The 18,957-nt window shown below is 43.7% G+C and overlaps 1 protein-coding gene across 5 annotated transcripts; it reads left to right on the forward strand.

Moving 5' to 3' along the window:
* The first annotated feature begins 2,097 nt into the window (after window positions 1-2,097).
* Window positions 2,098-18,906, forward strand: KCTD6 (potassium channel tetramerization domain containing 6). Of its 5 annotated transcripts, XM_059161343.1 has the most exons (5): window positions 2,098-2,169; window positions 2,703-2,766; window positions 5,865-6,023; window positions 15,956-16,025; window positions 17,466-18,906. In XM_059161343.1, exons 4-5 carry the CDS (start codon window positions 15,999-16,001, stop codon window positions 18,150-18,152), a joined length of 714 nt encoding a protein of 237 aa, XP_059017326.1. In that variant the 5' UTR covers window positions 2,098-2,169; window positions 2,703-2,766; window positions 5,865-6,023; window positions 15,956-15,998; the 3' UTR covers window positions 18,153-18,906. The 5 variants fall into 5 exon arrangements, with proteins under 5 accessions (XP_059017326.1, XP_059017328.1, XP_059017324.1 ...); XM_059161345.1 differs by lacking the exon at window positions 5,865-6,023; XM_059161341.1 differs by lacking the exons at window positions 2,098-2,169; window positions 2,703-2,766; window positions 5,865-6,023 and adding an exon at window positions 9,088-9,351.
* Window positions 18,907-18,957: the final 51 nt, after the last annotated feature.

An 18,957-nucleotide genomic window follows, 5' to 3' on the forward strand; every position in this document is an offset into this window, starting at 1 on the left:
AGAGATTACTTTAAAAAAATGTTGGAATGGTCGATAAAACACTTGAATGGTCTTAAAATTCTGAATAGTATTTTTAAACAGCTATATACTGGTTAACATGCAGAGGATTTCAGGGCTCATAAAAATGATTTTTCTTTCTTAATGTAGGTCTCTATTTTACTGGCTTTAATAATTTGCATATACCTTTACGATTTCTGTGTTATCTATTTACTGTCTGTGTTATTACTAATATGGTTCCTTAAATTGATTTTTTTTTTAAAGATTTTATTTATTTGTCAGAGAAAGAGAGTGAGCGCACAAACAGGAGGATGACAGGCAGAAGAGGCAGAGGGAGAAGCAGGCTCCCTGCTGAGCAAGAAGCCTAATGCAAAACTTAATCCCAGGACCCTGAGATCATGACCCAAGCTGAAGGCAGATGCTGGACCAACTGAGCCATCAGTTTAAAAACTAACTAGTTTTTAAAGCTCTTCTAGATCTAAGGAAGAGTGTCCGTGACACCAGTGGCTTGATGTACTAGTTATTTTTGTACATCTTAGAAAAAATACACAAGTAAGATATCAGACAGTTGTCTATGTGCCACCTAACGTTACCTCATGGGGCACACTTGGGAAACAATAATCTTGGCGTATTTACATCAGTGTATTTTAGGACTAAAAAAAACCAGTCATAATGCAAAAAAATTACTCTGGTATGTTTACTATTGCATTCTTCTACTTAAATGAACATTTAACAAAGACAAAACTAGAGACAGGAAGCAGATCAGTGGTTTGCCTGTGGCTCAGGTCCAAAGTGGGGACCAACCTTGGAAAGGAATCAGGGAACTTTTGGGAATGCTGGAAGAATTCTAAGATTGGATGGTGGTAATGGTTGTACATCAGTGTGAATTTAGTTAAATTCATCAACCTGTGTATTTCAAACAGATACATCCTATGGTTTGTAAATTATATCTCCAAGAAGGAAGAGGAGGAAGAGAAAAAGAAAAGAAATGACCAAGCAGGAGGGGGCCTGAAGGAGGCTTCTGGAGTCCTGGTGAAATTTTGTTTCTTGATTTGGTATTGCTCACCAGTGTGTTCACTTTGTGAAAATTCATCAAGCCATTCAATTATGCTTTGTGTACCTTCCTATATGAACATTATACCTCAGTAACAAAATTCTCTAAAAAAAGAGAGAGAAAGAGAGAGAAAAGAAAAAAAAATCAACCAAGATTTTGGGGAGGGACACCATAACTTCCCAATAAAGAGTACTTTTCTGTTTATTATTTTGTGTAATGACCTCATTCTGCCAACTTAGTTTTATGATGTGAGGGGTTTGGGTTTTATGTGTCTGAGGACAGAAAGGGTTATAAAAAGACATTTAGCTACTCACACAAGTGCTATAAGAATGTCAGCGGAAGCTATTGTTTCTTAATTATTCATAGCAATTATCAATGTGGACAATATTCAACTTGCAACCAAAATAAATGGATGTTTGAAGAGGCCTTGGTGGAACAGTCAAATCATCAGTCTCAAAATGTCCCCTCTCGCAGCCCAGTCCTGCTGCCTGCCAGAGTTTCAGTTCTATATTTATCTTTCCGAATCAGCAGTATAGCAATTAGTTATTATAATAGGAGCTACCAATTTATTGTGTGCCGACTTCACGCCAGGCACTGCGTTACCCAAGCTTTTCATCCTTTAATATCATTGTCCCCACAAACCTGCCAAGATGTTCTTACATCACTTTACAATTGAGGAAACTGAGGCTGGGGGGCTCCTGAGTGGGTCCAAGCCCCCAGTTCTGCTAGGTGACAGCCAGAAAGCAAGCTGGGGTCCCACCCTGTGTGCTTTGCTGGGTCTCGGGACCTGATGTCAGTGACAGGAGATAAGTGACATGTGTAACAGAATTCCAAAGCCCGAATCATGGCTCTTCACGCGGTTACTATAGTTACTTCTCTCCATGATGCTCACATTTTTGCTGGGATAACAATGGATCCACTGTTAGCCATTGAGGTGTTTGAACCCCTACCTTCCTCATGAAACCCGAGGGACATTTTAATAGTTTTAAAATAGCATTCCTGCCATTTAATCAGACCTTTTATTTCAGAAGCTCCTGGAACATGAACAGATTCCACTCTGTGGCAGCTTTACCACTATTGTTTTTGCACTTTGTGTAAAACATAGGAGCTCTCTAAAGGTAATACAGCCCTATTTAAGAGAGAGACCCCAAAACTCCTTGACAAAAGCAATGCATTTGGATGGGTGGGTGGAGGGGGTGCATGGATGCCCCATCACTAGGTTGAGGGTTGGGGGTTGGGCATCAGAGGAAGATGTAGGGAAAGAGGGGCCTTAGCTAGGGTGGGAAGGAGAGGCTATAGGACCTGGAGAGATCCAGAAGAAGAGGCAGGAACTGTGCTTTGCAAGTGGATAAACAAACATATGCAGAGGAAGTGGTTTGGATTAGGAATGAGGTGGGAAGACAACCATGGCCTGAAATGTGTTATTGACAGGCATTTAGAGGACTGAGCTGTCGGGGAGTATGAGAACTCAGAATCGGGGGTTCTCTTGCCAGCTGCCCAAGCAATGGTCAGGCAGCTTTATTCCCTTTGGACTCTCAAGGCCCCTGACATTCTCAGATGGGGCACTCCGAGACACCCATGGGACTAAAAAGACAGAAGCCAGAGCTTTGGATTTCTGATCTAATGGCAGATCCATTCTCTCTAATTACAGTGTCATAATGGTGAAGAGGATGGTGACATCCAAGGACAACCACAGGGCCTCTCTCTCAACACTGGTGAGAACAAGATTCCTCCCCCTGGTTCTGTAGCTCCCAGCAGAGTTCTGGAAGCTGATTAAAGAGAAGATCAGAAATAATAGGTAATTAGGAACCTTATAAAAAGGAAAAATGCTCTCATCAAACTTACCAAAGCGTCTCCATGGCTGGGAGTGGGGGAAGCATTGAAAAGTACTGGCTGCAAGGCTCACTTGTGTCAAAGGCCTGGCCTGGAGGCTGGGGGGTATGTGTGCAGAGGGACTGGGACTGGTCCCCAGCGGTGGAGTTGGGAGGTGTTTTAGAAATGTGTTTCTCAACTGGGGCAGCCACTGAGCAAAAGGCTAAGGAATGCCTTTCAGCTGCCCCAGGAGAACGTCAGCTGGTGAAACCAGTGGTGCAAGGACCAAAATGGACTGAGGGCAAGAAAGGGAGAGAGACACACACAGAAGAGAAGGAGCCCACCTATAAGACGGGTGGGTGGATGAACTTCTCCACTGGCCAGTTCCTTGGCTATTCAGAATTCTCCAGGAGGAGTAGTTCGAAAGAGCTCAGGAATGTTTTGGGTCAGATAATCTGTGCAATTGGTTGCTCTAGGGTCCCTTACCTTCTGGGATCCCTAAGAGCCGTGTGGAAGGTCATTGGAATGCCACATGTGGGCTGAATGGAGGTTTAGCCCCCAGGTGGTCTGGACTTCAGTAGTTCTCTGAGCAGTGGAGGAGCACCCCACAACTTTGTAGGGCATCTCCCCACCCAGGGGATCCTCACAGTGTCTTTCTAATTTAAGACAGAGGCATACAGTCCCCCACCCCCACCCCTTTTGTGTACCCTATAGGCCCTCCCATTTGAATGCTCGAGACTGTTTTGGAAGAACCCCTGAAGGGAAAGACTGTTTCTTTTTGCATTTCTGCTCCACCAATCCTAAGGCTTCCTGAAGCTGGGGGTGAGGGGGCGTAGACAGCCCCCTGACAGAGACAAGGCAGGGGGTAGAGGTGGAGTGGGAAGAGTACCCCAGAGATTCATCCTGTGTTTTGGGCTGAGTTTCATTTGCTGGTTCCTTTTTCCATCTTGTTTACTTTCATCTCTTCTGTGCTCTTTCATTCCTTCGCTCAGTAAACCTTCCTGACCATTTCCGTGGCCAGGGTCAGTCCGAGGTGAAAACTCACTTTGAAGACTGAGACAGGTCTTCTCTGTCAAAGGAGGTCACATTCTAGGTCAGTGTCAAAACAGAGTGAGTTTTATGCTCAGTGGGGGCAGGTAGGAGTGTGGTTTGGGAGCCCAGGTTTTGGGGAGTGTGTGGACCTAAGGTGGTAGCAGTGGAGATCAGGGAACTCTCCCAAAGGAGGAGGGAACTCATGCTGGTTCCTGCTGGAGGTTGTCAGATGAAATACAGGAAGGACCCTTGTATTTAATGCAATATTAATGACATAATTTTCCTAAAACAATTATTTGTTATTTATCTGAGATCCAGATTCAACTGGATGTAGTGTATTTTCATCCCTAGTTTCCTGATGAAGATATAGATAGGAGTTAGCTGAGTAAATAGAGGGACAGGAGGGAAGAGCATTCCTGCAGAGGGAACAGCATGTGCCAAGACTTGGAGGTAAGGGATCCCGTGCTTCCCTGGAGAAACCGAACTTTATCTAGGGGCTGGAATATGGAGTGCAAGGAGCGGGGAGGGAGGGGGGTGGAGAGAATGCACCACACTGGCCCATAGTTGCTGAGTGGGTACTAAGTGCCAGGCACACTCTGCTCACACAGGGTGCTCTTCTGAGCCAGACGGACGCAGCTTCTGCTCTCAGGGAGCTCACGGTTCAGCTGAGAGGCAGTGAGGTGGGGAGAGAGTACAGGCACTGTGGAAGTTACAGATGGGGGACATCAGCTTGGCTGGGAGGTCAAGAGATGACAATACGCTGAAGGAGGAGGAGACAGGCGTGCTGAGGGCTGTGGGAAGAATGTTCTAGACTTAGGGAATAGCCTAACGGAGGGCCTAAAGTAAAAAACTTCACAGTGGGTCCTGGATGCTGAAATGTGGCCTAAGGGGCCGGGGCGCTGAGGAGAAGAGGGGCAGAGGAAGAGCCTGGAGAAGTGAGCAGGGGCCAGATCACATTGGAGGGAATCTGGGCTGGATCCTGAAAGCAATGGGAGCCATTGAAGGAGTTTAAAGCAGGCAGGGAGACACAACCAGCTTTGTGTTCTTAAAGGTGACTCACGCAGGAGAGAAGAGGACGGATGGGTAGTGTGGGAGCAGAGAGAATGAGGGTGATGAGGGAGGGGGCCCCTGCAGATGTCCAGGGCAGACAAGTCAGTGGCTTGGAGCTGAAGAGAGGAGGAGAGATGGATCCCGGCTGCGCTGAGGAGGAAGACTTGGCAGGGCTGGGTTACCCGGCACTGGGAAGTGAGGGGGCGGGAGGAGCAGACGTGACTCAAAGCTTCTGGTTTGGACAGATGGGAGGACGGTGGCACCACTTGCTGAGCTGAGCTGGGGACTTGAGAGGTTTGGGGGTGGTAAACTGACTGGGTTCAGGTTTGCACATGAAGAAGGTGAAGAAGGTGGTGGTGGGCCATCGGAGGAGGGTGTACAGGAGGAGAGAACCAGGGGACGCCCAGCAGAGTTGGTGTTCAAAGCTTTCTTCTCACACTTGGCTGTGTGGCCTTGGTCAATGACTTCCCCTCACCTTGCCTTAGTTTCCTCATCTGTACCCTGGGATGACGTGGGTAGTCTGTCCTCGGAGTTGTCAGGGTGTGGTGAGCAACCTCCAAGATACTCCAGTCATCCCGGCCTCCTGGGACTCACTTGCTTGTGTGGCGCCCTCCCACATTGTGAGACCAAGGGACTGCATGTGCGCCACTTTGAAGGCTACGATATAAAAGACACTGTGGCTTCTGAGACGCCTGGGTGGCTCAGTCAGTTAAGTGTCTGTCTCTGGCTCAGGTCATGATCCCAGGGCCTGGGATCAAGTCCCAGGTCAGGCTCCTTGCTCAGTGGAGAGTCTGCCTCTCCCTCCCCCTTTCTCCCTCCCCCTTCTTGCACTTGCTCTCTCTCAAGTGAATAAATAAAATCCTAAAAAAAAAAAAAAAAAAAAAAAAAGACACAGTGGCTTCTGTGTTTTCTCTCTTAGATCACTGGCACTGGGGGACACCCCAGCAGCCATGTTGTTGGGAGAGGCTCAGGTGAAGAAGAGCCTCTGCTTCCTGCTAAAAACTACCTGAGTGATCTCGGAAGTGGCTTCTGGCCCCAGCCCAGCCTTCGTCCGACAGCCCCATCTGACATCTAGACTGTAAGATTTGCTCTCCACCTAATCTGCTTCTTAATTCTTGACCCATAGAAACTGTGAGATAAGAAATGCTTTATGTTTTGAGCCCCTAAATTTGGGGTTGATTTATTATGTGGCAATAGAGAACTGATCCAGAGGGCAAAAAACTTAGCATAGTGCCTGGCACAGGGGAGGGGCCATAGAATGCATAATATCTGTGGGTTGAGCTCAGGAGAGAGACTTTGGGCTGGAGGTATGGATCTGGGAATCTTTTGGCTTAGAGACAATAATGGAATCCGTGGAGGTGGCTCAGCCAGTCCACAGAGATGGGTAGACAGAAGAGGATGGCCTTGGCCAGAAACCTGGGCGAAGGGGCAGGTAAAGCAAGAGGAGGATCATTGCCATGAGTCTGAGAGGAGGAGCTGCAGAGGAAGGAGGGAAACTAGAATGGGACCTGGGAAGAGGCTGACTCCTGGTGGGTGTGGTCAAGAGCATCCCTACCTGTGGGGTGGAGGGTGCTGAGTTGGGGAGAGCTAAGGAGGTTCTTTTGGATTCAGCAACAAGGAGATTCCTGGTGGCCCCACAAGAGCTATTTAGGTGGAGAGACTGAGGCCAGACTGAATATTGTGGGTTGGGGTGTCAGTATAAACACTTTCCACCCCCAACTCCCAAACCAAGATGGTTTGCAGGAGAATTCTATAGAAAATCCAAACTGCAGAAAATCACACTCTTATATAAGCTGTATAGTGAACAGACACCCATCCTTAATTGATTTTATGAGCTCATGTAGCTTTGATAGCAAAACCAGACAAGGAGAGAAGAGGGAAGGAAATTAGCAGGCATATCTCATTGTAGATATGGATGCAAAAACCCTAAATAAAATATTGACAAGTGCAATCCGGCACTATCTCAAAAAAAAAAAAAAAACCATCATAAAAGGTATGTTAATTCCACGAATGCATGGATGGTTTAATATAATAAAATCCATCACTGGATAAGGGGGGAAAAAATCTCACACTTGATAAAATTCAGCACCCATTCCTAATAAAGCAGAATACTGCTTCCTTACCCTCATAAAAGGTATCTATCAAAAATCTGACTAACACTCTTTTTAAAGGTAACATATTAGAAACAGTCAAGAACAAGATGGAAATGCCCAGTGTCATCATTGCTATTCAACACTGTGCTGAAGATTTTAGTCAGTGCCTTAAAACAAGGAACAGGAAATAAAGGCTGAACAGGGAGATACCAAATGTCATTGCTTCCAGACTCTATGATTATTTAACAAAGAATTCAAGAGAGGCTGTAAACTTATTAGAGCTAAAAAAGAGTCCAAGTTTGCTGGATACATTACATAAAAACCAACCACATTTCAGTAATCATCAATATATTATAAGATGTATATTTGAAAATATAATTTATAATAGTAATAAACATTTCAAGAGATATATAGGAATAGTTCTGAGAAAACAACTGACAAAATTAATTCCTCTGTTTTTAGTTGAGGAAAAGGGAAGTAACTCTTTAAAGGATACCAGCAAGCAGGGGGAAGTTCTGGATTTTCAGTGGCACCAAATCCTGAAGATCTGAGTGTTGGGTAATTTTGGTGTGTTTTTCTTTTGTAAAAATTAAAACACCTTATATTTTCTGATTATAAATTCAATATCTATGCATTCTATAAAATACGGAAAATTCAGAAATGCATTAAGAATAAACCACTAGGGGCGCCTGGGTGGCTAAGTGGGTTAAGCCGCTGCCTCCGGCTCAGGTCATGATCTCAGGGTCCTGGGATCAAGCCCCAAATCGGGCTCTCTACTCAGCAGGGAGCCTTGCTGCCCTCTCTCTCTGCCTGCCTCTCTGTCTACTTGTGATCTCTCTGTCAAATAAATAAATAAAATCTTAAAAAAAAAAAAAAGAATAAACCACTAACATCCCCATCCTAGAGAACTATGATCAATGACTTGAAATATTTTCTTCAAAATTTTTGTCTATGTATATTTTTGTTTTTTAAACATAAGATTAGAACTATACCACATATACCATTTTGTGCATGTCTTATTTTCATACACATTTCCCTGTATCCTCATCTAGTCTTTTTGAATATGATAAATAATACAGCACTCAGTCATGTTGATGAAACATATGCCATTCATTCAATCTATCAATTTGAGTTTTCCGAGAAAAACCAAATTATCAGATTTGGCTGTGATGATCATGTGGAAAAAAGTTAAACCCCAGAGCCAATCAGGCACATGCGAACATGAAAAACAGGTGAGTTTCTAAGGCCAGGGGTTATCCTGGTGTAGACAGGGAAAGGACAAAACCAACATCATTTACCTGGTCCCGCCTGAATCAGGACAGAGATCTGGTTAGCGGGAAGAGAATGGAATTTGCTTGCGAACCAGTTCGCTCTGAGACTTTAGGTAATTCTCTAGACTCTGCAGCCTTGGTTTCCGTAGTGGCATACCTGCACCAGCTCAACTAGGGCCAGCTTCTTTAGGCCTCAGGACCTTTGCACTGGTCATTTTCTCTGCTGAATTCAGCTCTCCCCTTCACCCCACCTGGCTGCCCATGGCGACCCTTCTGGGCTGGCTGCCTTTCCCTACCATGCCCACCAGGCCAGATGGGTGACTTTATCACAGGGTGGCTTCCCCCTAGGGTCACAGGCAGGGTGTCCAGGTCGTCTTGACCACCGCCGAGTGTGAGGCAGAGGCCCCTCCCCTTTTACGCCGTTTCCTCCAACCTTATACTTCCCAAGACCTAGAATCACAACTTGTCATTATTTTGCTATTTTCTTGGGTCTTGTCTCTTTTCTTCTTTCATTAGGACCCCCTTCCGTCTCGGTGGCCGCTGTACATGGTCGGGGCCCTATGCGTATTCGTGAAAGAGAGAAACAGCTGTGAGCACCCGAGTGCGAGGACGCAAGGAAAACTGCCAGGGCCTGGGCTGATTCCAAACTGCGGTCGGGGGCGGGACGAAGGGGCGGGTTTCTGGACGCGGGCTCCGTGTTTCGGGGGCGGAGGCTTCGGCTTCGGGGCGGGCCTTCGGGACTGCGGCGGAGCCAGCCTGACCGCTCGGCCCAGGCTGCGCCCAGCTGAGTTCCTTCGGCCTCCTGGCCCTCTGGCCTCCCGCTCGAGCCGCCGTTAGGGGGCGCCCGCACTCGTGGCGCCGCTGCTCTGCTGGGGAGGCGCCGCCCGCGCCGGGCGGCAAGAGCCGCAACTCCGGGCGCGGGCTCAGTCGTCCGCTCTGCCACCGCCGCCGTCGCCGCCGCTGGGCGCAGGCTCGCTCGTCCTCGCGCTCCTGCTCTCCGGCAGCCGGCGTCTCCCGGCCGAGCCGCTGCCGCCACCGCGCAGTGAGTGGGGGCGGGCCCAGGGCTTGGGGGCCTGGGGTTCGGGGAGGGCCAGGCACAAGGAGAAGCCCGCGCGGAGCGGCCGGGGCAGCGGGGTTAAGGAGAATCCGGGCGGTGGCGGGCCGCGCGGAGGGGACCGTGGGGAGCCGGCGCGGCGCGCTCCGGGGCTGGCACGAGCCCGCGGCGGACAACCCGCGGCGGAGCGGCGGGGCTGGGGCGGGTTCCGGGGCCCGCCCCGCGGGGACGTGCGGCTTCGGCTGACCAGAGCTCGCGACACCGGGGCGCGCCCCCTGCCCGGGCCCAGAGCATCTTGTGTCCCACGCCGGGCCGGGTTGGGGGTGGGGGCGAGCACTTTGGCTACAGGCAACAGGGAAGCACGGCCCGGACGGGGACACCTCGAGTTTTGCCCGAAAATGATTGTCTTGGGGGTGGCGCTTATTAGCCACCGTTTGCCCTAATTTAAAGGCTGTGGCAGGGCTTCTGAGCACCTCTTTAGGGCATTCCCTGCCCTCAAAGATACTCTGTGAGTGCAGCTGAGTTCTTTATGCCCGGATTTGTGTATCTTGGCGTTTTTAATGGTTGATGTCAGAGGTGATAAATGACCGTGGTAATGGGGAGCCCCTGGAGCACCTGCTGGGCTGACAGTGGTGGAGGTTGTGTCTGAGGGTGGGACCGGAGAAACGAACCAGATCCTCTTTGGATATTCTGCTGAAGTTATCATGTTTCTGTTCAAGTATAGCTGTTCTGGAACAAGTTGATAAATCCAATTTTAGGACTTTGTGATAGAAGAGGTTTGAGTGGCAGGCAGACCCGGGGTGACCTGGTTTGGCCAAGAATGTTTGGGGTAGCCCAGGTATCTTTTAACCATTTCCCCTTGACATATTTATTTCCTTCCTCTCACAAATGTCCAAGTGTGATCTCAGAATAGGAAGAAAGCTAGAGGACAGCATTTAGCACAGGCCTGAGCCCAAGACTGATATTTTCAAATGAACAAATGTGTGGCCGGGCAAAGGAAAATCTTCCTATCTGCAGGGTTGGTAGTTGGAGAGAACTTGCTGTTCAGTTGAGAACTATATTTAATGTAATGCTATAGATATTAAAGATTGAGTGGTGAGGACTGCCACAGATGCCATTCCTAAGATTTGTATGATTGAAATGTTCATAAATCCTGTTTTGCCCAAAACATTCCTACATAAAGGAATCCTATAGTGAATCCTGTAGATCCCTTGGTGTGTCAATTTTGATATTTAAGAGTCTGTTTAAAACAGAACACACGTATTTGGATTTGACTTTACCTTAGAGATAATCCTGAGTCATGCTTTAGGGAAGTTCCTTCTGTGATCAAGAACTCAGATGTCTGGTGGTCTCTATACAAGCCATCTTGCTCCCCTTTACCTGTAATTCTGCCTTGTGGAGTTCTGAAGAAAGGAGGACCTGGGAAGACTGGAAGCAAATTAAGAGGCTTTTTCTTCCATATTTGTCTTGTTTCCATGCCAGGGCTCTAAATTACTTGTGTTCACACTCTCCAGTTTCTCAATTTACCACAGAGATTTTGTTTATGCCACTGCCATTAGTATTTTCACGTTTGTTTAATACTCGCCAGTGTTTTCTATTCATGATCTTGCTTATTTTCCCGTATTCTGCAAAGAAGCTGGGCTTAAGGAAAAATTTCCTCAGGGTCTCATAATTAGTAAAAGAGCAGAAGGGGGATACAAATCCTCACCACTAACCAGTTCTCTTTCCTCTGCACTGACCTGCATGTGACTTTGGAACCCTAGTCCTGATCTGTTACCCTGTAGGTCAGTTGTTGCCTTTGTGCTATGCCTAAATGGTATCATTATTTTGGGGAAGGTGGTATTATCCTATTTTATTGTGTAGAAACTGAGAGTAAGAGGAATCTTCTAGTTTTGTGACTGTAACAGCTCTTCAGCATTAAGGTCATTTTTTCAATTTAGACCTACTTCCTCTAGACTACATGGAGACTGGAGAGAGAAAAAAAATAATTAGTTTTAGGAAAAACAATCTGTTTCTGCATTGGTATGGTTAACCCTAACATGTTCTCTTTGTGTGCCTGGCTACTAGTATCAGCCTATATGTGAATGTTAACCCAAAAGATTCCTTTAGTGTCCTTTAGTTACTATAAAAAGTTTTCATTTTCAAACTCCCATGTTTCAAGAACTGAGGAATTCCATACCAAAAGTCATTTTGAAGATATGTATAGATAGAATTTATCGAGTCTTCTTTTCTGAGTGCCAGACACAAAGATTTCAAGAGAAAAACATTTTACAGGGGCTACCTGGAAACTTTGGGAAGGCAGTAGTTAGAGGTTTTTTTTATTTTTATTTTTTTTTTATTTATTTTTTTTTTTAAATTTTATTTATTTATTTGAGAGAGAGACAGTGAGAGAGAGCATGAGCGAGGAGAAGGTCAGAGGGAGAAGCAGACTCCCCATGGAGCTGGGAGCCCGATGCGGGACTCGATCCCGGGACTCCGGGACCATGACCCGAGCCGAAGGCAGTCGTCCAACCAACTGAGCCACCCAGGCGTCCCTAGAGGTTTTTTTTTAATTTATCTGAGTTTGGTTGTGTGTATTCTGATGGATAGGCTGTTATACAGGAGTGGACTTTTGCCTGAGAGAAAACTCAGTTTTAGTCTGTAGCAGAAATGGTAAACCCAGAATATTTATGTAGAATTAGCTACTTAATAACCAAAAGCTTGATTGCAGCTTTGCAATGATGAGGAGAATGGCCCTGAGTTCTTCGGTTATTCTTTAGGTTATTAACTTGTTGGGTTGTGCATTTTTCAGATTTGCTACTTGAGAAAATTGTTGGCAGTTTCTTTTAAGGCTTTTATAAATTCTTTAATATGTGTTTTCCTTGGCTTAATTATCTGCTAAAATTACACTGTCAGAATTTACACACTAGTCATAATTAACCTTTGAAGCTTAACTGTGGGTGAATTTTCAGTACTCTTTATGTTCTTTGGCAATGGTCAGCCAGTAGTTTCCACAAGAATTTTATTTTCACTGAAGGTCAGATATTTTCAGGTAGGACTGATTTTCAGGGGCCGGAACGGAAGCCTTTCATAATCCTTATTCCTGGCAAATTTTCCGGAATATTTAATTTTTCTTTGTCTTCATTAAGTAAAACAGGTCCATTTGATGCCCATTTCAAGATCGTCCTTCTGCTGCCTGTTTTGTGGTCATTTAACTTCTCATTAAGCCCTCCACTGGAGACTGTGCCAGAAGAGAGAGAAGATGAAAAGCAAACGAATCATTTTCTAATTGTTAACAGCTCTGAAAAATGATTTGTAGAAGAGATTGACATTATCCCGGAAATTCTTTAGGATTATGTTTTATTTCATTCATCTGTATTGTCTCTGAGATGTTCCTAATAGTCATCAATTTAGAAGCTGATTATCCAGCTATTGGATGACCAGGAATCTAACTGTTTTTTGTTTTTTTTTTTATTTGTTTCTTGCCGTATCTGAGCATTAAGCATCTCCACAGAGGATGTCTGGAAGTAAGGAGTAGGGATAACATTTAAACTGATCAATACTTTTTTTTCCCCTTAGAGCTCTTAGTGAACGATTTGATTTTCTTGGACTGTTTAGTTATTGTTATTGGGAGTGACTTATAGTAACTTCATTTTATTTTGAGTATCTGTATCTTATACAGAAGTGTAGGGAGGCTTTTGGGTGCTTTTTAAGAAACATGGGCTTAAATAGATTCCCGTAATTGCTTTCTTGAATTATTAAGCTTGAGGTTTCATTACATCTTTGTATCAGAACAGAACCTGGGCCTTTGCTGTGGAACAGATTCAAAGGCATCATCTAACTTTCTTTTTATGATTGTTTAAGAAGTTATATTGTTTTGGTTTAGCAGTAAAAAAGGGGGAAAAGGATTAATAGTGGACAGACCTTGCCTAACAGCTGTAACATTGATGCTGTCTTGATTTTTTTGTGTTGTCTTTGGTCTCCCATTTCTCATTTAATCATTCGTATATTCCTGGATTAGAGTTCTTTACTTCACTTAAGGCAGAGGACACCAGCCTTCAGTCACACTAGTGAGTAGGTTCTTGCTATTTTGCCTCAGGGGAATTTTTACAAACCCATTGTGACTGCTCACTTAGACTGAGTTAACTGTTAAATTTGTAAATAAAATCCACCTGCTGGGGGGCGTCTAAAGTTAATCCTTTCAGTTTCTTATTTCTTGGATTCTGTTCTTTCAGTTTCTACCCATAGAGGGGATTTTTAGAAAGATCTAGACTAGCAGTCAGAAAATCCAAGTGTTTTTTGTATTGTTTTGTTTTTAAGATTTTATTTATTTGACAGCGAGAGAGAGAGAGAGAGAGAGACAGACAGACAGACACAGCTAGAGAGGGACCACAAGCAGGGCGAGTGGGAGAGGGAGAAGCAGGCTTCCTGCTGAGCAGGGAGCCCAATGCGAGACTCTGTGTGGGACCCCATCCCCAGGACCCTGGGATTGTGACCCGAGGTGCAGGCAGAGGCTTAACGACTGAGCCACCCAGGCGCCCTCATGCATGGCTTATGTAACAGGAATATTGTGGGAGAAAAAAGGTCCATCTCTTTTTGTTTAAGTTATTTCTTCATTTTGGAATCCCTTCTCCTCTTGGGTTGTCCAGATATTCCTGCAGAGTCCTCCTGAGCGAGCTCTTCCTGAAGTTGGCCCATTTAGAAATGTTCTTGCTTTTTCTTCCTGAAGGCCTCTGCTAGTCCATCCATTATGTAGCACTTTTCTGTACAGTTGTTGCATGTTGCCTTTCTTCACAGGTAGGAAGCTCCATGAGGACAAGGATTGTATCTTTCCTATTTCTGTGTCTTTACATTGCACATTGCCCCCCTCAACCCCCACAACCAAATTCACCTATAATAAATGTTGGTTGACTGAATAATTTTTGAGACTGTCAGGAATGAAAACTTTGAGTGATGGGAAGATGCCAAAGATAAGTCTATTACCAGAACTTTTGGATGACTGGCCTTGTAAATCACTCAGTCATTTATCTGTCTGTTGTATCAGTAACTGAATCAGATGCTCATAATGTAAATTGATAAAACCTGTTTCCTTGGTTCTGTTTACTTCAGATATTGCCAAGCAAGTCAGAGGAATGCAGGGTTGTCACAACCCCCCTTAATATAACATTTGTTCCATTTCTCACCCTATAGCATGTGGAGATCTATCTATATCCAGCTGCTGAGTATGGAGAATTAAACCTGACTGCACGTTGTCTGGTCCACATTTTAGCTTGTTTTCTTTGAAGAATGTGCAAGGTGGAAAAATAGATGCTTCAGGCTCTGATTTCAGCCCCTGCTGTGCTATGCAAATGTTCTCTACATGCCTGAGTGACCTTTTTGAGAAAGAGCCTTTGTGATCTTCTGTAGCCAGGGCCTGTTCTGGGAATAGTGTGCCAGATTTCTCTAAAAGTGGGAAAAGTGAATCTGTTCAAAGACCATATAAAAAAGCCAGTGCTTTTCCTGGATAAATACCGATAAGTTCATGTTTCTTACTGTCTCTTGCCAGAACTTTTGAAATTTGCTCTGCAGTTTGCTTTGCCGGTTGATTTGGAGAGTGATATGTGTGAGAGGGGACTGACTAAAGCAATTCTGTAGCTGGGAAAGTGTTTTAAGTGCTTTTGAATTGTAGATAAAAATAAATTCAAACTGGCATCATTAGTATCTGGGTGTTTATCAATGTCTTCAGCCTGGTTCTCCCTAAGTGCCGGCTGAGTGACTTGCAACCAGATTGGTAAGGTTGTCCCAAATTGTGCTCTGATGATTTGGCATTTAAATTGTTTTCTATTTGTTTTGATTATTGTACAAAATGAAATATGTCATTATTAAAAGTGTCATTAGTGTTTTTTATGTTATAAAAGAAATACCATTCTGATATCTTTCTCTTGGAAATTGATGCTGGTGGTGTGGAGGTTTATGGCTTTTGAGGCTTTTACTGAGATGTTTAGCTTCTGTGACTGAAATGGATAAAGAGTTTTGTCTTTCTCCCTTTCCTTTTTTTTTTTTTTTTTTTTTTTTTTTAAGATTTTATTTATTTATTTGACAGAGAAATCACAAGTAGGTAGAGAGGCAAGCAGGGGTGGGGAGAAGCATTCTCCCTGCTGAGCAGAGAGCCTGATGCGGGGCTGGATCCCAGGACCCTGAGATCATGACCTGAGCTGAAGGCAGTGGCTTAACCCACTGAGACACCCAGGTGCCTCATCTTTCTCCCTTTCCCTAAACCACCTTTTTGACAAGGATCATTGTAGGTTTGTATGAGGTTAGGGTTAAACAGTTAATTGTAATGTACTCCTATATAAATTGTAGAAATTGAATTTTCAGAGCAGATAGAATTTGAATGACTGGTGTACTTACTAGGCTCTTCTTCCCTAAGCATAGGATAATTTTTTTTCTCTAAAGATTGTCAATCTTTTAGTTATGTGTGGATGGTCGCAGAGGAATGCTTTCTTCTCCAGATCTTTGCCCTGTAGCTCGTTTTGACTGAGCAAAGATGAGTAGCTGTCTGCTTTGTTGGGTGGGAAAATCCTTCTTTTTTCATAGTTACATGCTCTGTTATATGTCTTTTTTTCTCCCCAAGTTTCCCTGGAACCTGGGCTCCCCAAGACGCAGCGCTGGAGCAGATGGATAATGGAGACTGGGGCTATATGGTGAGATACTTTTGCAGATGCGTTTTGAAGGCTGGCAGATAATTTGTATGTGTCTTTCCCCCCTTCTTCTGTGTTCTTCGGTATAATACATCTTATAAAAATGAAAATTATAAATTGGTACATCATCCCATCCCCTCTTAGTTTATTTTTTGGGGTCTAATTTGCTGTTTTTATGTAAGCAAAGTCAATATGAGCTAAGTAAGTTTCTATAATGACTTCCTTGAGAGCATACTATTTTTTTGGTCTTTAAAGTATGTTGCTCTTAAAACTCTTCCTTCATAGAGTCGTGACTGTTAAAATGGTCTAGTAGGTAATGGTACAGAGGATATTTTCTTGTGTTAGGGAAGTGAAAGGTTGAGAAGCTGCCACTTCTCCCACTTGTACTTTTTTTGAGTGTGAATGTCTTCCTATTTTCCTTTGGTAAGAAATACTCCACTTGTCTAGTACCTGAAGTCTTTTTGTCTTTATTTATTTTTCCTTACATATAATGTCTAAAAGGTAAAGTATGTATTATTTAGAGGAGCTTGCTTTTCGAAATTAAAGGCCAAATTGCAGCATTACTACAAAAGTGAACTCATGATTGGATTATAAAATTTGAATGCTGCTATTAGCCTTTGAGTATATAAGATGGCGCTGACTACCTGTGTATTCTAATTTAGTATTTGGCACTTTTTTTTTTTTTTAAAGATTTTATTTATTTATTTGACAGAGAGAAATCACAAGTAGATGGAGAGGCAGGCAGAGAGAGAGGGAAGCAGGCTCCCCGCTGAGCAGACAGCCCGATGTGGGGCTCGATCCCAGGACCCTGAGATCATGACCTGAGCCGAAGGCAGGGGCTTAACCCACTGAGCCACCCAGGCGCCCAGTATTTGGCACTTTTATTTCCATGGAGAAGTTATAAAGATTAGGTCTGCACAAATTTTTATTTTTAAAATAAATTTTTACGATTTGTTCCCCTTTTTTGAGTGGGAAAAACAAAATATTGAAAGTAGATGTCTTTATACTATCAGATCATTTTTATTCTATTTTGTGTTAAAATGACTTAAGAAAAAGGAAGATAAAAAACTTATGTGAGAAAAAAAACTTATGTGAGCATAACATAGCTTGGCCTTTCTCTTCCCATAGTGTACGCTGCCCTAAAAACTTCTCGGTAGATACTAGGCCTGAAATTAAGTGGCTTTGGAAGTCATGCTCTTTTTTTTTTAGTGTCAGGCTTTAATGAATTAGATTTATCCTTTTCCTATTGAAAGAAAATGTTAGATCCCTTCATCTGGGTAGGTTTATCATTGATAGTAAAGCTATTTTGCATTATAGGATTGCTGAATACATTATAGTCTAAGGAGTCTTTTGCCTTGCTGCTTGTTACTGTTAACTTTCTTAATTTGTCAAAGTTAGGATTTAAGAAATTTCAGATGACTGATCGTTTTTTAAAAATTTCAGATGACTGACCCAGTCACGTTAAATGTAGGTGGACACTTGTATACAACGTCTCTCACCACATTGACGCGTTACCCGGATTCCATGCTTGGAGCTATGTTTGGGGGGGACTTCCCCACAGCTCGAGACCCTCAAGGCAATTACTTCATTGATCGAGATGGACCTCTTTTCCGTTATGTCCTCAACTTCTTAAGAACTTCAGAGTTGACCTTACCCCTGGATTTTAAGGAATTTGATCTGCTTCGGAAAGAAGCAGATTTTTATCAGATTGAGCCCTTGATTCAATGTCTCAATGACCCTAAGCCTCTGTATCCTATGGATACTTTTGAAGAAGTTGTGGAGTTATCTAGTACTCGGAAGCTTTCTAAGTACTCTAATCCAGTAGCTGTCATCATAACACAGTTAACCATCACCACCAAGGTCCATTCCTTACTAGAAGGTATCTCAAACTATTTCACGAAGTGGAATAAGCACATGATGGACACCAGAGATTGCCAGGTTTCCTTCACTTTTGGACCCTGTGATTATCACCAGGAAGTTTCTCTCAGGGTCCACCTGATGGAATACATTACAAAACAAGGTTTCACGATCCGCAACACCCGAGTGCATCACATGAGTGAGCGGGCCAACGAGAACACAGTGGAGCACAACTGGACTTTCTGTAGGCTGGCCCGGAAGACCGATGACTGATCTCAAAGCCTGGGAGGAGTTCCTGGAAACGGACTTTCCAGGACATGGAAGAGACTTTTTTTTTTTTTTTTTTTTTTGTTAAATCACAGTGTGGGTGTTTTTTGTTTGTTTGTTTTTCTTTTTTGTTTTTTTAAATATTTGTATTTATTTGAAGGCAGTGAGGACCAGAAGGAAGATTTGTGCTTTAGCAAACTCCTGTATGTTTTGTTCCCTTTACCTTGAGTATGCATGTGCCTGTTTGGAGCCTCCAGATACCTTTTTTATAAAAAGAAGTATGAAAATCATTATGGTATATAATCTACTCTTAACAGAGCTTTTTTTATTACAGTGCTACAATGATTTCTGATTAAATGGTCCCTAACTCAACTAGGAGGTTAAAAATGCAGGAATGAAAGAATAAACAGAGTACTCATGATGCCTTTGAGAAAAATCAAAACATCATGTAGGGTGACCTAGTTTCCAAACCAATAAGCAGTATTGTAATATTAAAGGAAAACTGTTCCAATCATTTAAAAGTACTTGTTAAGTACTGCTTTTTACAGTTATGACAACTGTTTCTTTCTATGCATATAAATCAAGCAACCAAATATCTGTAGCCATGGAAATGTCTGACTAGAAATATTTATATTGGATTCTGAATACAAAATGTCCCTGTGGTAGAACTCTTACTTCTTATGCCTGGTGCAGTATAATTCCCAAGTGTACTGTCTACCAGAAGAAAAAAAACCTAATAAAAAACGAAATATGAAAATTAGGTTTGTATTTGTTGAGTATTGTTACTTAAGGGGGGAAATCATAATTCTTG

Source organism: Mustela lutreola, chromosome 2 (assembly GCF_030435805.1).
Source record: "Mustela lutreola isolate mMusLut2 chromosome 2, mMusLut2.pri, whole genome shotgun sequence".
In the NCBI taxonomy this organism is placed as follows: domain Eukaryota; kingdom Metazoa; phylum Chordata; class Mammalia; order Carnivora; family Mustelidae; genus Mustela; species Mustela lutreola.